The sequence below is a fragment of the Bactrocera tryoni genome, chromosome 1, assembly GCF_016617805.1.
Source record: "Bactrocera tryoni isolate S06 chromosome 1, CSIRO_BtryS06_freeze2, whole genome shotgun sequence".
NCBI lineage: Eukaryota > Metazoa > Arthropoda > Insecta > Diptera > Tephritidae > Bactrocera > Bactrocera tryoni.
Window position 1 is genome coordinate 77,918,918 of NC_052499.1, and position 18,207 is coordinate 77,937,124.

At 33.0% G+C, this 18,207-nt stretch overlaps 2 protein-coding genes across 9 annotated transcripts; one reads left to right on the forward strand and one right to left on the reverse strand.

Moving 5' to 3' along the window:
• Positions 1-2,435: 2,435 nt before the first annotated feature.
• Positions 2,436-4,241, forward strand: LOC120766237 (dynein assembly factor with WDR repeat domains 1). Its single transcript, XM_040091615.1, has 6 exons — positions 2,436-2,518; positions 2,574-2,649; positions 2,711-3,178; positions 3,243-3,560; positions 3,630-3,930; positions 3,989-4,241. Exons 1-6 carry the CDS (start codon positions 2,479-2,481, stop codon positions 4,184-4,186), a joined length of 1,401 nt encoding a protein of 466 aa, XP_039947549.1. The 5' UTR covers positions 2,436-2,478; the 3' UTR covers positions 4,187-4,241.
• A 2,269-nt stretch (positions 4,242-6,510) lies between these two features.
• On the reverse strand, positions 6,511-17,842 carry LOC120768708 (protein phosphatase 1B). 8 transcript variants are annotated; one of them, XM_040095516.1, is made up of 6 exons: positions 17,609-17,832; positions 14,486-15,504; positions 14,284-14,401; positions 9,820-9,922; positions 9,696-9,750; positions 6,511-8,196 (listed from the first exon to the last, which is right to left on the reverse strand). In XM_040095516.1, exons 2-6 carry the CDS (start codon positions 15,296-15,298, stop codon positions 8,182-8,184), a joined length of 1,104 nt encoding a protein of 367 aa, XP_039951450.1. In that variant the 5' UTR covers positions 15,299-15,504; positions 17,609-17,832; the 3' UTR covers positions 6,511-8,181. The 8 variants fall into 8 exon arrangements, with proteins under 8 accessions (XP_039951450.1, XP_039951425.1, XP_039951415.1 ...); XM_040095491.1 differs by lacking the exon at positions 6,511-8,196 and adding an exon at positions 9,095-9,337 and having other exon boundaries at positions 17,744-17,842; XM_040095481.1 differs by lacking the exon at positions 6,511-8,196 and adding an exon at positions 9,095-9,337.
• Between the last annotated feature and the right edge of the window lie 365 nt (positions 17,843-18,207).

Consider the following 18,207-nt stretch of genomic DNA (forward strand, 5'->3'; position numbering starts at 1 on the left):
TTCGGACTAGTTTGTAACTAGTACGAACAATTTATAAAAAAATGAAGCCTTTTTTTAATCTATCTTTATTATTTCGTAATGCGATTAGTAAAGGACCATTTCATCCTAAAAAAAAGTGTAACTACAAGATAGTCTAGTCCAAAAATAGAGATTTTTTCCGAATTTTTAATCAAAAATTTCTTCAAATACTATTATTGCAGATGAGGTTAGGCAAAGTTAGTTTGGTAGGCTAATGAGCCACGCATAGACCGGTTTTGGTTCCTTGCGTTACCAGATTAAATTCTGTTACAAAGTCCACGAATCATGTTGTTGTTGTTGTAATGGTTACTGCAGAGATGATTTCTACGACAGAACACCAGCAAAAACTGCTTGGAGAGGAGTTCATAATGCCCCTTAGCTGGGAGCATGCGGGCCTCACTCTGCAGATGTTCAAGAGGCATCCCGCTGGAGTTTGGACTGCAGTGTTCTGACATGTACTATATGTAGCTTTCTCGTCTGCATTTCACTGCATCCAGGTACCCCATATTGCTAAGCAAACCCATACCAAAGCCTAATTTGTGTGATATAAGCTTAAAACTATTATTTCGGGAAAAAGTGTGGCATTTTCCAAATTATTTACGTATTCGTTGGAAAAAATAAATAATTAAAACTAATATTAAGCATTTGTTCAAAATAATTGATAACTTCTTTACCTATATAATTTCCCCAAATTCGTACCTCAAATGGCAAAGAGCTAATTCATAATCCTTTTGCCGTTGTTTAAGCAACAAATATTTGCACATTTTTATTCACTTCTAACTAAAAATAACTACCGAAATTTCCCCCTATTTGCAGAGGAAAGCTTTTTGTACTAAAAGCTCCATAAAATACAGTGGTTTAGGAATGACAAAAATTATGTTAAAATGAAAATAAACGGTTATTTACATAGGTTATTTATTTTATTTATCTTCTTCTTCTTAATTGACGTAGATACCGCTTATGTTATGGCCGAGTTTACATCAGCGCCAGTCGTTTTTGCTTTTCGATGTTCGCGCCAATTGGAGATTCCCTGCGTAGCCAGGACCTTCTCCACCTGGTCTTTCCTCTTCCAGCTTCTTTTCGAGCTAACAAAAAAAGCTTTGAAATCGACGAAGACGTGGTGTGTTCCTATTCTCTTTCACGGGTCTTTTCCAAGATTTAGCGCATGTTGAATATCTGGTCAGTTGTTGATTTTCCAGGTCTAAGGCCACACTGATGAGGTCCAATCAATTTATTGACGGTGGGGTTTAATCTTTCACACAATACGCTCGATAGAGCCTTTTACGCGATTTTGAGGAGGCTTTTCTCACAATAGTTGGCGCAGATTGTGTGGTCTCTCTTTTTGTGGATTGGGCGGAGCACACTTAAATTCCAATCGTTGGGCATGCTTTCGTCCGACCATATTCTACAAAGTAGCTGCTCCTTATCAGTTCTTCGCCGACGTATTTGAATAGATCGGCCGGTAATTCATCGGCCCCCGCTGCTTTGTTGTTCTTCAGACGGGTAATTGTTATTCGAACTTCTTCATGGTCGGGCAATGAATCGTCCGCTCCATGGTTATATAGAGGGGATGGACGAAAGTGAGCTAATTTCTCTGAGCGCCATTCTCTTGGGAAACCATTCTTTCACATATGGCTCAAGCAGGTCACGACTTTCAATCTTTGACAAAGTATACTTTGGGTAACCAAACAACATCCGCTTGAAAGCTAGTTAAAGTGAAAAAACGAAACATCCCTTCCCCAGGGTTGTGCGCTGTGTTTGGGACCCGCCACGTAAAAAAACTCTACCAATGAAAAGAAGATTTGAATCACATCAACTTAATTCCAAGAAAGCAATAATTTGTGTCGCTCCGCTTCTTTTTAAGTTGAAGTTAAGATTGTATCGAGGTGAATATATCCGATAATAAGTTAGAAGATCTAATGAAACCTCAACTCTAGGTGAATATACTTTCAATTATAGGATACACAACTTTTACACTGGTTCTTTCGAGTTTATTGCAATTACAATGAAGAGTTATGATACTCAGTGTTCGCTTGATAACTGTAAAAGTGTAAATTGGCTGTAGACATGCAACAGGGTCTAGGCGCAACAATAAATAAAAAATAAATAAGCTTTAAGCGAATAACTAAATCAACTATTTTTGCAGACACCACTATTGGCTGTTTGTTTATTACTCATACGCAGTGGCTTCACGAACACTGAAATGCTGCTTAAAGCGCGCTTAGCAACGCTCCTAAACTCAAGGCGCCCTACGAATTTTATTGAACCAGCGGGAGCGCACAAACAAAAGGCACCTTTTTAGTACAACAGTTGATGGTTTCGTTGCAGGTTTAGTTTTTATATTTCATTGAATATTTCTTAGTAAAATATTGTTAAGAAAAATTAACTATAACATTTTTATATATTTCAAAACTTTGTGTTTGTAACGAAACAAACAAAGTGCAAATTAAAGCAGAAGAAATGAGCTTAACTAAAATCTACCTACGTTATTACCCACCAGGTAAGCTCGACACCGAAGCAGCTACATTTCATTTAAGAAAATCTTCGATTTGTAGGTTTGGCGCTCAACTGTCGCAACGCCGATGGCAAGGAAACGCTGCATCACATAGATCTGCTCAACCTAAAAGCGAAGTATGTGGCTTAAAAAAATATAAAATTTACATGTAAATTATAACTGAAATTTTGTGCGCAGCACACGCGTGGAGAGTGTGATCAAAACCATTACAAACGATTTACAAAACTCTCAGGCAGTAGGTCAGAGATTTTGCAGCACCGTAGCACCGGATTGTGCGGCTGGCGTCAGTGATAAACAACAAAAACAGATATTGAACTCACCACCAGCTGACAAGAAAAACACAACAACTGATACGCACTTTCTACAACAAATTATCGACAACTATACGGATCCGCTGCGACAGGCCATTGCGAAACTGCAACGCAAATTGTTGGAGCCCACACAGAAGAAATTCTATTCGCAACGTCGTGTGACACACCTGTTGCCACTGACCAACATCTGCTTCGATAGAAGCGGTACACGCTGCTTGACCGGCAGTTACGACCGCATTTGTCGCATTATCAACACGCACGACGCCGTGGAGGAGCAGCTACTGAAGGGGCACGATAATGTTGTCTTCTCCGTTGCCTTTAATCAGCCAAAATGGTATATCTTACATAACACTTGTCTTCCTAAGTTAATTAACTGAAAGCTACTTGCATTTCGACAGCAACAAGGTGGTCACCGGCTCGTTCGATGGCACGGCGCGTGTGTGGCAAGCTTCGAACGGCCAATCGCTGTGCACGCTGTACGGTCACACAGCCGAACTGGTGATGGCCGAATTCGATCCCATACAATCGCGTGTTATTGCCACCGCTTCCATGGATGGTAGCGCGCGCTTATTTGACATCGAGACGGCCTTTGAGCTACAGCAATTGCGTCAACACGGCGCCGAGGTGATTGTAAGTCGCTTCAGTCGCTGTGGCAATATGTTGCTTACCGCATCCTTTGACAGCACCGCTGCCATTTGGGACATACGTAGCGGCTGGTAATTTATAAATTTCATGGTATTTTAACAAAGATCCCATTTATTTCTGTTCAAATATTTACCAAGCAGCCTCAGCACTCAACTGCGCGGACACACTGCCGAACTAAGTAACTGTGTGTGGAGTTTCTCCTGTGATCGCATAGCCACGGCTTCGTTGGACAGCACCGCCCAGCTATGGGATGTACGTCGACTGAATGTGCCGTTACACAAGATAACGGGGCATCGCGAGGAGGTGCTGGACGTTTGTTTTGACTCAACCGGTGGTCGGTTGGCCACATGTAGCAGCGACTGTACGGCACGGGTGTGGGACGTACGTGGCGATTTAGTGCAGCTCTCCGTTATGGAGGGTCATAAAGATGAGGTGTCAAAGGTGCAGTGTTGGTTGCTTTTGTTTTCTGATTTCTTACACTAAAACGGTTTGCTTGCAGGTTTGCTTTAGTCCACCAGGTTCTCTACTCATGACGGCTTCTGCCGATAACACGGCGCGCCTATGGTTTACAGAGTCCGGTCAGTGTTCACAGGTTTTAAGCGGCCACGATTCGGAAGTATTCTCGTGCGCATTTAGCTATGCAGGTGACATTATAGTCACGGCTTCGAAAGACAACACTTGTCGCTTGTGGAGATGATACGACTGGTATACGGTGGCGTTTAATGACTTGGATTGAAGTGATGTGGTTTATAATTAACAGAAAATCAGTGGTATATAATGCCTTCGTTGTTTTGCTTTAAGTTTATTTGTTGTTTAAGAAATAATATTAAAATTTACTATTTAATTTCTGGCATTATGTATAGTAACATGAAATACAAACTAAAGAAAATTAGGTAAAGCTTTGTGTGACAAGTTCAGATCATTTGATAAGAGATAAGAAATGAGTAACATTGATACTTGGTTTCATTAAAAATTAATTCTTAATAGTTGCATCCATAAACGATTTTGATCGGACCTTCAAGTTCTTTGCGGCCAATTCCTCAAGATGTGTATATATATTCAGTTGAAGGACCTTCTGTAGCCAGAATAGATTTTGTTTCTTGATTCCCCCGCACTAAGTTGATGTTTTTATATGGAAGATTATCCGTTATCAAAAAGCAGAAATATATAAGTATTACAAAATATTTTTTCCGATATTGGTTTGAAAAAAACAGATGAAAAATAGTCGAAAAAACTAAAAGATAGTGTATATCCCTTTCTCTCCTACAATTGACCCACACTATTAGGATCCTACCAGTTTCTGGACGGTGGTATGCCAAAATATAGGTTATGAAAATCAAGCAACTGGCTCGTTAGACATCTGCGAAGCAGATCAATGCTGCCAAATACTTCAAACATTGATTCTTGAAAATGGAAGCTCGATGTTGTTACCAACCTTTTATGTACGATATGAATAAAGACCCAGATAAGCACCCGCAAATCAAAATTCTCTTGTTATCACTAGCACTAGTGTACCAGTAGTCTTACACAATTAGAATTTTATATACTAATTAGGTGGCATAATACTTTTAACGGGCCAGGTAGGTAGGCAGGAGTGCAGCCCTGTTATATTTCGGGCTCAATTAACAATAGCTGTTTGGTGCTTGATGGATTCCAAGAGTTCTGTGTCGGATCTGCGATAGGGCTGGGCATTCACAGAGAAAGCGGAAAATTGTTTCCTTATTTCCTACTAATTCGCAACCTCGGCAGATGTTGTTGTAGGGCATAAACATTTTGGACGCATATTCTCCAAATGGCCAATGCCATGTTATGATAGCAGTTAGTCTGTAGGTACTTTTCCTGGACCGGTTTAATAAGTCGTTAATTTTTTTTTGTCATATATTGGCCACATCTGTTTAGCTATATTGCATTTTGTTTCCATCTGTTATTTGCTAATTGTTGAATATATTGAGTTCTCTCCTGATCGATCCTAGAGGGCTTGGTATTAACTCTGCCTCGGATTCGTTTAGGTAAGCTCCTGCCTTTGCCAACTCGTCTGTTTTTTTTCATTACTAAGAATGTTCCTGTGACCGGGAACCCAGATCAAGTTCAGTGTAGACGGGCCATATTTCGCAATTCCTTTATCTACTTTTCGCTAGACTGTTTGAATAGTTACGTCTAACTAGCAGCCACCAGCGAGTTTTTTCTACTATAGCATCAATGTGATTGATTAAACTTACGCGGTTATAGCGGAGTTTACAACAGCGCGCCATTCGTTTCTTCCTTTCGCTGTTTGACGCCATTTGGAGACTTCAGGTGTAGCCAAGTCGTCCTCCACCTGATCCACCTGATCTTTCAAACGGAGTGGAAGTGTTCCTCTTCCTGTACTTTCCCTGGCGGGTACTGCACCGCAATCCTTAGCACGTTAGCAGAGTTTGTCATCAAAAGGATTCTCATCCGAAGCTATTTTGATTTTTTCATTAGGTGTGTTTTTTACTTGGCGGGTCCCAAAACTTGGGGACCCTTCCTCATGGTTTTTTCCATAGTTATGGTTTGGGGTTCTCATTGCATCGTATGGACCATGTATTGAAGTGTTTGCTCTATATATGTATATGAATTTTATGGGACTCTTTAGGCGTGGAAATAAATTTATTCAAGGTTCAGGGTAAAAAAATAGATTTTCTTAAGAAAACAGTGAGTTTTATCATAAAAAATCGTGTACTCGAGTAAATTTTGTCCATATACGCATGGCTTTTAGCTTATATTTAAATGTATTCATCCTTAAATGTCCAGACCGGACTAATAAAGAATCGCGAAAGCCTATAAGCATGTACATGCATGTCTTCGACACTGATTCCACTCATCATGCATTAAAAACTGCATACATTTGCACACAACGAAATTTTCCAAGCCAAGCAAATTTGTGGCATAAAATCATGAACCTTAACTATCCCAAATATGCTGAATCTAAGATAACTTTTATATAATATATTGCAATGATTAACCCCACACCCCAGTTGAAATCAAATACCAAAAAAGTAGTTTTTTTACATATAATCTTTGTATTTTAGTTATCATTCATTTATTAACATTCACTACAAACACGTGTGTGTATATTCTTATTACCACTTCTTTTGTTGTTTTTGTTTATTTACTTCTTTTTTTTTTGCTTTACTCACTTACAACTTATTACCATATTTTTAGGTTTTTTTATTTTATTATTTTCATTAATTAAGCTTCTCAACTAATTTTATACTTTTTATACTCAGATTACAAATACGTACACAATATATATGTATGTATGTATGTAAGTAGTTGTTGTTGACAGTATGTGGAAAATTGTAAAATCTTATTTGTGTGTTTTTGCTTTTGTTTTTTTATTCTTTTTTCTTCTTTCTTTAACTTAGTTTGTTGGATTTTTTGTAGGATTTGTGTTTAATCGCCAAAAATTCAGTTACTTGTAAACCGTTATTTTCTCGTTTAGGTCGTATATAGTATAAAAGTAAAACGAATTAAAAAGTAAGAGTAAAGTAAATATGTAAATGTGCTTTTAAAACAGTTTTGAAATTTTGCATTCGCTCCAAATTGGTGGGCAGCTCGCGGCAAGCAATAGAAAAAACGATCGGCCAATACAATTATATGAAGATAGTTGGCTCCCTCGTTTTGCTGTTGATAATGATTACAGGCGCACAAGCACGGCCAAGCTCTCTTACCAGTCTGCAGCGCTCCGCATGGTGCGGCGGTCGCGGTGGTGTTGTGTGATTGTGCGTTATACTTTACACCGGTGTAATAACAAAACTGAAACATCTTTTTGACAATGCTTCTGTCAAGTAGCTGCACATGCAGCCATTTTGAGGTGACATTTTGTTATTTTTGCTACTGCAAGAAACTATAAGCACTACTCCAAAGCTGATTTACTTATTTCATGTTAACATACAAACAAACATATAACAGTTACTTATTTACGGTATAGGCTTTTGTACACAAAACGTCACTAAAACTTAGGTGTTCATCGAATGGCTTCTTATATGCATGTATGCAGGACATAACATTCGAGTAGATTCGTATGCGTGGGTGTGTGGACACATCGTTGGTGTTATAGACAGGTGTTTAGACGGAAGCCGCCATGTGTTGCGTTTTAAAGATGAATTTGGCTGCACATTCTAACGCACATAAGCAATCAGAGCAACGCTTCAGTAGAATTGGTTCACCATAAGTGTGTGTGTGTGTGTGTATTTAGTGTGCGCACTATTGTTACCGTTCGTCTGTATGGTTGTGGTAATGTTCCAGCTTTCTCCTCAAAGTAACGAAAAACTTAGTGTTGTTGACTGCACTCGCTTTTGTGAACTGCCGCAAAATGTTTGGTACCTATATGAGAACCTACCGGGCTCACAGGTTTTAAGTCACTCTCACCGAGCTAGCCCAGGCTTTATAGCTTCACAACAAGTCTGCAAATATGTATATGTAACTTCTTAACCCTAAACTTGGTTGTTCTGTATCATTTGTTTACGAGTGTTTCTGGCTTTTTGCTACAGTAATTTTCCATTTTTTTCTTTCAGTGTATTATTTGTTTTATTCCTGTTTTTTGTATTTAATTATTTCTTCTATTTGGTTACTTCAGTTAAATTTGCACTTTATCAAAGTTATAACCGATTTGTTTTTGTTTTGTTTTTTAATTATTTTGTTTTGTTATTACTTTGTTTTTGAGGTGGTTCAATGAGAAGGACTCTGTAAGTACACATATTGAGAAGAGAAGATAATAGAAAGAACATACTTTTATTGGAATTCAAAAATATTGCAGCAATTGATTGATGAGCTTTGCAGTAATATATGTGGAATAATAAAGATGATGATGATGAAGATATTGTTGTGAAATAGAGTGTGCACAAAATTAGAATTAAAAACATACAAAATTTAAATAAATTAAATATATTATATATAAATTGAAAACAAAATATATAATTATTTTTAAACAAAAAAGATTTATAAAAAAAATTATGAAAAAATAATTTGAAAATGTTAAAAATAAAAAAAAATATATATATATATATATAATAAAATACATTAAACACAAATAATAATAATAAAAAATATAAAAAACTGCCAAGCATTTAATTAAGTATTTAAAAAAATATATTGTTTAGTAATAACATTTTTTCAAATATTAAAAACAAATTAAAAAATTAAAAAAAAATTAAAAAAAAAATTAAAAAAATTAAAAAAAAAAAAAAAATTAAAAAAAAATTAAAAAAAAAATTTAAAAAAAATTAAAATAAAAATTAATTAAAAAATAAATTAATTAATTAAAAATAAATTAATTAATTAAAAATAAATTATTAATTAAAAAATAAGTAAATTAAAAAAATTAATTTAAAAAATTTAAATTAATTTAAAAAAATTTAAAAATTAAAACAATTAAAAAAAATAACAAAAAATAAATTAATTAATAAAAATAACAAAAAATAATAATTAAAAAAAATTTTAAATTAATTAAAAAAAATAAATTAATAAAAATAAATTAAAACAACAAATATACGATCAAAGGCAAGAGCAAGAATTATGAATAACATTTAATCATACATATATTTTGCCAATATCTTTGTGGTACATTGAAATAAAAATAGAGTTGCGTGTAAAACAAAACATTTATTGACTCATTCATATGGACATGCACACATTCAGGTTGCTTTTCGCATGCGTATTGTTGTAAGAAAGGATTTCACCGCCTCATACATAACAACGCATCATACATATGTAAATGAAAACTGCAACTTATTTTTTTATTTTGGTTGAAATTGAAAAATTGTGCAATATTTTGTAAAACAATTTTTTATGGCATAACTTAAACCAGTTGATAATATTCATTACACTAGAAGAAAAAAGGAAATATATTTTCATGTTAAAAGTGAGTGCAAAGCAGGTGAGCAGATAAAATATACTATATGTAGATATGTAGGGAAATATATGAAAATGTGTTATGCCTATTTAGAATACAATAGCGTTAGTGATGTGTGTGTAAAGATTAGTAAACTTAATATTAGCATTTAAGCGAAGCATTAAATATGTGTATACGAATTTAATGAACTACGGGTGAATAAATAGCCAATAAAATAGTTAAAAGCAAAGTAAGAAGAAAAAAACATTACAATGCAGAGTAAAAGTTAAAAGTGAATAACAACAATGCATGAAGCAAAGCAAATGTATTAGAAATTGAGTATGTTTCGTACTTCGCAGTCCTGATCTGGATACAACTCTTTGAACGTTCGCTCGATGACTGCATATCTGTGCGGACGAAAAAAACACAAAAATAATTTCAATATCACTAATGTGCAATACTAGCACTATACTTACTTTGACTGTAAGCCGCCACCAGGAGGAAGACCTTCAATATCCTTATTCTGTAGTGCTTGCAATAAATCAAAGTACTGCGTGACTTCATTACATTCTATCTCCTCTGTAAGCAAAATAAAGAAAAAGTGGTTAAAAAAATTGCAAAAAATTTTGTTTTGTGTTGAGTTCTTATAAAATGCAGTAATTTTAAAGCTAGGTATTAATAGTAATTGGATAAAAATTTACTTAAGAAAAATGCTATTTGGTGTTAAAATTACTATTAAGTGATGTGTCAAATACTAGCGATTTCGAAAAATGTTCAGAAAATTTATTTTTGGTAATGCATTTGCTGTATGCCTATTCCTAGAACAATTTAAAAATACGCAGTCTTACTTCGCGACTCAAAAAAATATTTACTTTTAAATAAAAATATGCTATAAAACATAATAAATCGTTAGCTAGTCTATAACTGATAATTTAAACAAATTTTAACAATAAATAATAAAGCATTTTTTGTACTTAAAAAATTCAAAAACAGTTACATGCAACAATTTTTGTAACTATATTAGAAAAATATGTATTTACAGTTAAATATTTATATTAGAAGCTATTGAGCTCTTTTTAATGCAATATTTGCAAGATGCACAATGAATGAAAAATATATTAAAAATTCAAATAAGTTTTTATGCCTATTTTCTAAAACTAAAAAATTATAATTTTTCTTCGAGTTATATTATGAATTCTTTTTTGCAAATTTTTAAATAGTTAATATAACAAAACAACAAGAAAATATCAAAAAAATAAAAACAAAATTTTTTTAAATGAAAAAAGTTTTAAAAAATAAAAAAAATTAAATATATAAAAAAATTAAAAAAAAAAAATTAAAAAATAATAATAAAAAAAAAATAAAATAAAAACAAATAAAATAAAATAACAAAAAATAAAAAAATAAAATAAAAATAAAATTATAAAATGTTCTTGTTTTTGTAGGGGCAAAATTTTGCCAGGTTGACAATCCTTGGTTAGATAAAAAATCCTGGTCCGTTCCGGTTACGGCAAAAGATAAAGGTCAAAACAAAAACAAAAACTAAATTAAAAACAATAAAACATTAATGGAATCAAAAACAGAAAAACAAAACTAAAAGACTAACAAAAAAAAATAGAAATAACATAAAAAAACTAAGATTAAACAAAAATAAAAAAAAACAAAAACTTAAAAATATATTATAATAAAAAAAGAAAGTAACGAAGAAAGAAAAAAATTTAGAAACATAAACCAAAAGAATTTAATAAATATATGTATATAAATAGCAAATCGACAAACAAAAAAAAATATAAATACGAAAAATTTTTAAGTTGTTCTGACTTCAATCTGCCAATTTTAGTAAATTAAAATATTAGTATATTATTATAATTTCATTTATAAAAACTGAAATTCATTTTTTTGAGTTCTACAATTTCATACGCAAAAACTGAAATTAAGTATCTTAAGTTTTATAATTTCGTTTGTAAAAAAACTGAGATTGAATTTTTAGAGTTTTATAATTTCAACTGTAAAAACTCAAATTAAATTTGTTTTAAGTCACAAAATTTCAACCGTAAAACTAAAATTTAATTTTTTGAGTTTTATAATTTCAACTGTAAAAAACTGAAATTGAACTTTTTCCACTAAGTAAATATTTGAAGCCACTAAATACTTAACAGCCTGGCATGCATTTTACAGTAATTATAATTATGGACATTATAGAAAAAATAATAATTTTTATAATACTTGCATTAGTTAACTATTGTCTTTTTTTTTTTTTGACTAATGAATAAGGTTAATTGAGTGAGTATAACAGTAATAATCTTAGTTTAGCAAACAAAATAAAAACGAATTTTGATTTAACGTACCTTATGCTCACGCTCTTTCTAAACGCGTTGTTTCTACCAAAAAACACGCAAGTCTACGATAGGTTCAAACGTTGAAACGTTGAAACGTTCATTAATTCTTATTTAAACAATTTGCTTTCATCATCAGAACACTTAACGAGTGTTTCGACAAATTTCTTTACGAATGACAGTATGCGCGATTGCAAATCAAAAACAAGCAAAAGAAATTAAACAAAACAGAAAAGTATGTGTGAATTTGAAACACAAAAATAAATGATAGTTAAACTCGCGCAAAGCAAAAGTTATGAAATTTTTAACTCAAAAGCAATGTGGGTTAAATGTTGAAGATTGTGTTGCACCCCAAAAAAAGTGAGCACGCGTTTGTATATGTATGAGTGTAAGTAGACAAAAGTACAACTCGATCAGTTAAATTTCTTTTGAGTTTAAAATAGGAATTTATTTCTCAACTTGCAAATATGAGTCTGGACACGCATCAAAATTCATTTTTACATTTTTCACAATACCATTACTATTCGTAAGTAATTGGCATATGATATTTAAAGTTTTTACGTATTTTTCTAGTTTCGCTATTTGATTTATTATATAATACTAGGTTTACAATTAATATTAAATTCCGTTTATATACTCGTACATAACAATACACCTAAATAACTGCTAAGACTGTACAGATACTTAGAGGTTTTACGCTCCTCCACTATTTGCTATGACTTAGAAATATATGTAATACAGAGTTGTATACGAATTCACAGAATGCACCGAGAACATATGCATTTCGTTTTGATTGTTGCGTTTGCCTTATTCATGTGTACTACAATACGTAAATTAATTTTAAAAAATTACTAAGCAAATATTGCAATGTTTACGTGAGCATAAGGACGCTAATCTTAGCTAGAGGTTGACAAAGACAATGTTGTTGTTGTTAGTATATAAGTAAGCGAGGTTGTGTATGTGGAAGTATGACACGCATCAAATGCTTAAAAATTAGTTTAATTATTTCATGTTACTGTTATTCGCTATTTCTACAATATTTTTTGTTTTTTATTTATTTTTTTTTTTTTTGTAAAGCAAAGGGATTGCAGAGGTACATATGGTATATAACGAAATTGTACTGAATTTGAATGCACTTTTCCATAAATTTTGCATTTACGGAAGTTTCTATTATCATATATTGTATTTACTGTAATGAGCTTTAAGTGTAATACTGTTATTTTGTAAATACAGCTAGTGCTTTTAAACTCTCAAACGCGTGTATATTACAAAACATAATTTCAATTCACTTCAAATTGAGTTAATTTAGTTGACCTTCGGTGGCTTAATAATCACGTTTTTTCTAACTTTTGTAAACATTCCTTAAATTTTAAAATTATTATTGGGTTCGATACATTTTCCGCAAATTTTTATATTAGTATTTACATTCGTTTTTTATATTATATTAAATCGACACTATTGACTTGGCCAATGCCCGCCCACCTGCCTTTGCTCTCAATTGTACTACTACAACTTGACACATTTGATTTATCTAATATTAATTACTGTTATTGTTGAATTCTTTGGTATTCTATATTTGCTTTAAAAGCGTCATGCAAATATGTGAGTATTTTTGGGTATTCTTCGGATATCGTTATTAACAAATAAATTGAATTTATGTATGTATGTGTGAAATCCAGGGTTGCAAATAATGCATTAAAAAATAACATTTCAGTTAAACTTTCTTTAATTAAAAATCCCGAAAAACCTTATTAAAAACAATTTTTAGAAGTATTATCCTGAATAACGGATAAATAAAAGATTGCAAAAAAATTACAAAAATTAAAAAAAAAATATATATAATTAAGGTAAAAAAAAATTACATTAACAAAACATTATATATATTTAATAAAAAAAAATATATGTATATAATAAAAAAATTAAATAAAAAGAAAAATTATAAATTAAAAAAGTAAATTAATTAATTTTTAATCAGGAAAATTTAATTTTTAATTGATGATGGTGTTTTGGAAAATTAGATTTTCAATATTTTATAACAAATCTTGATTTAAAGAGTTCGTAACCCTGTGAACTCGAGTTTTCCGTGAGGCAATGGATAATACAAATAAAGGTATTATGTAGAATGAATGGTAATAGAATAAACATTATAGCAGTAGGAGTAATCCTTGGCAGTCATTGTAGCAAACAGAGAACTCATTAAGTTTAGTAACTCACATTATACGAAGAAGACTAAAAAGTTTAGTATATGCATTATTTGACTAGAAGAAATTACATATTTGCCGCAATTGAACGGATAAGGAACAATTATTAATAAATAAAAAAGGACGATTATCCTACGCACTAAAGGTTTGTTATTACCAGTTTTGCTATATCTCGCACTTCAGGTAAATCGATTAATGACGTCATATGTATGTGTATTCACGCTAGCACATACAATATTCATGTCTATAACAATAAACTATATATCAATTCAATTATTGCCTATAGATGTTTTAACGCGTTTCGTACGCTCGCCACAATAGTTATGTACTAAGTACACGAACTGTTATTTCGACTAGTACACTTATTATTATGATTAAAAACAAAAAAGTCGACTTAGACAACCTCTTGTTAGTTTCTCGATTTGCTTCTCCAGCCGTTTGTCCGCTTCTATGGCTTCTTCAGTTGGTTGTGGTGCGCCCGGGAAAGCGATTATTATTATGCTCATGTTATCTCGGCTGCCCTGCAATGTCGAACGCAAAAATTATATTATAAATTCATGAAATATAAATATAAAAATTTATTATTATGTCAAGTTTTTCCGCACCTTGTGCAAGCATGTATCGACGACTTGGTTTGCTATATTTACTAAATCGTTCGTCACTCTCAGCCTCGAGTGGACAAAACTGCATAAATCCTCATTGGTCATAACATCCCATATACCGTCACAAGCTAAAACTAAAAATTCATCTGTATCCTGGCGACTTTGGCAAAAAATCTCCGGTTCTGGCGACACTAATTGTTCGCATTGACCCTTTTCCTTAACGTTTTTGAAATCATAATCGCCCAGCGCTCGCGACACAGCCAATGTACCGTTAACACGTTTTATCATAACACTGCCGCCCGCATTGTGTATACGCTCCTTTTCCTCGGGCAAAATCGGTTTGTGATCTTGTGTTGCAAATACCGGTACCCCCTGACGGCATAGCACGGCGCGCGAATCACCGCAGTTCGCAATGTAAACTTGTGTGGGCGATATAAACGCACACACCGCAGTTGTGCCACCACATTTTTCTGCATCTTGAGTGAATTCGGGCAACACCCGCATCATTTCATCGATGCGTAGGAAGCCGGTACGTATGCCCTTCACGTGGTCACCATTCCTAAATTCATCTGTGCAAATGATACAGTCAAGCAGATTTGAGGCGCAATGTTTTGACACTTTGCAACCAGCGTGCCCGTCAAAAACGGCAAAGAAACTCCAATCTTCGAGCTCGCTTCCAAGACCGGTGCGTGCATAGTAAGCGTCCTCCATTTCACAACGCCAGCCCTGCATGGAGCTGACGCCGAAAAGAAGTTTATTTCCTTCCCCATGGTCGTTATGTTTTGTTGTTTTCGGCTTATCCAGGAAACCGCCCATCGCTTTTGTGCATGCTGTGTTTAATTGTACGCGGGTAGCAAAGTTACTTATGCGTTCGGTGGTTCGATCGCTCAGTTGATAGTGTGCTAATTTTAATTATGTTTATATACTGGCTTTTAATTTGAAATTATATTTGCTATTGGTGAGTTAATTGTTTATAGTCGCTTTAGAGTCACTGCTTACAGAATCGTTTGTTTCGCAACTGCCTGAAATGTGTACGAAAGGAAACAATCAACACAAGTGTGCAAGATATTCTCAAATCAATTAACCATGCATGTTTTGGTATTGCAGAAATGAGCAAAAAAATGCCAAATTCATTCACCCTAAGTATATAAGTGCACACGCTTTAGCATACGTTTATTGATATCTTTTTACACAGACTATCACTGCCGATACATAGAATATGTTTTAAATATGTAGTGAGTTACACCCTACTAAATTTATTTTTGCCAGAAATTTACTTGCTTTGTGCCATATAGCCATATAAACACTTGGGTATATTAACTGGTGCAGCTGAGATGAAACGTCACTTTGAAAAATCAATGATTACACAATTTGAAAATACTAGCGCACTTTGCATATAACTCAGGCGATTTCCCAATAATAAAAGCCCTATTTGTGCGGTAAATGGTCGTAAATACGTTCATGTGGCTTGATCATTGGAACTGCAAACAAACTGAATCTACACTTGTCCTCAGGAAAACTTGCAGACTTGCACACACTTGGATTTTACATATGTACTTATATATAAATACTTATGTATGTATAAATAATCACTGGCGCATATGTTCTGTAAATAGTTATCTTCAGAAAACTGCTTATTTTCTACTTTTCATTTGGTACCGCTATTCATGCACATTATATCACTTTACTAATTTAAATATACGTGTATATAAATAAGAATAGACACCAGTATATAATGCTTAGAATATTTATGAAACTACACGCACATTTAAAATTTTTTATTTTCACACTCTACCTTTTTGGTGTTTATATTGGTTATGTGGTTGTTCAAATAATTTTCTTTTACGGATTAGCAAAATAAAATAAAATTTTTGTGTATAAAAAAGAAAAACATAGCGAGCGCTTTAGTGTTCGAATGTGAATAGAAAAACCCGATTGTCGTGCTTCTCTTTGCACATTGTGATTTAGTTTAAAGGTGCCAAAGAGGCACCTTAATTTGTTAGTAAACGTTCACAAATGACTCGGTGAGAGATTGAAAGTAGAGAGTAAAGGAAAATGAACAAAACACGAATATAGTTGAAAATTTATAGACATTGTGCATATGTTTTTCTGATAATTCAAGGAACGTTTCTTTTTTACAACGTAAGTTAAACATACATATGTACACATTGATACACTTGGCTTTAAGAGCATACATACATACATATGTATATTGAATAAAAAATTGTAAAAATCGAAAAATAGGTAACAGAACTATTGCCTGTTACTAGTAACCGGCTATAAATTTTTAATTTTCTTCACATACATCCGATAACGTTTTTATCTGAAAGGTGTGCATTTTTAGTGATGATAAAATGTTGGCAATAAATTGAGGATTGCATCCACTCATCCAAATCAGTAATAATACTGTTAGAATAACGTTGTAATTGTCTCCTTAAAAATTTAACTTTTATTTGGAAATTACACAAATAACAACCACTTGATAGAGCTTTTTAGAATTTAAACTCAACACAATCAGTTTGTTGTCAACACACTTCAGATCGAAGGCAATGTTGGTTGTTTTCAGTTGATAGCTATCTTCGGGAATAGGAGGTGGGAAATAGCCATAATGATGCACCAACGGCCCCTTCTCAAAACACTCTTTTTAGACGCTCGTAAAAGTTCTCTCGATTGCTCCTCTTCTAAAATTAGAAAACAATATGACAACATCACCGACCAATAGTAAACGATTGTTACGGCGAATCCAACTGTGGGATTTTTTGCGCGAAGAATATGGTTTCAACCAAAATTGTTTAATTGTAATATATGTATGTATGTATATATTTTTTCATATTTATATCATTTATGTATTCCAATCTAAACACTCAATAAACACACGTTATTTTCGTCTTATGTTAAGCACACTTAAAAATGTTATAGTCAACTTGAGTGCAGAAAGCGGAAAAAATCTTTGGTTATGGCTGCCGAGTGTTCGGCCATTTCCCTTAGCAATGCCATGCGCTTCTTTAGTTATATTAACATTTGTAAATTATTTGCCAACACATGCGATAAACCCAGCAAATTCTAATTTTTATAGGGAAAATGGGATTCATTCTACTATGTCTATGACGCCTCCAAAACGCTCACCTTGCCAGCTAACCGCACCAATATGAATTCGTTGACTATCAACGAGAACTTCTTTCTATTGTTAAATGTTTCTAATACATAACGCACTTACAATTACATTTAAACATTTAAAATCGTATTATTTTATTTCATTACTTATTTGCTGCTTTGAGTGACCTTTTGCCAAAATTTTTTATGAAACATAAACCATAAACTGCACGCAAAAACACGACCACGGCAAAGACAGCGAAGATTTGACGAACGAGTGAATAAGAATAAATAGCGAATGTGAAAAAACGGTGATGGCGGCATAGTTGCCACTATTGAAAACAAAATTTGGAAGTCAATTGGAAATTAGTGACTGGTATATAGGTTACTGGTGACTTAGTTAAAAATTCACAAATAGCCATGCATAATAGCCATTCACAATAAATTGAGCGAATCACTAGATTCTACAATGGGAGCTCGCTCTTGTATATTTCGGTATAGTGTTTTTGCAATCTGCAATCTTGCAAGAGCAAGCGAATATGAATATGAATTTGAGTATTGATTTAACATACTTTGCATCTCATCTTTAATAGTTCTGCCATATTTTAAAATTACGCAGTTTGATCAGATGT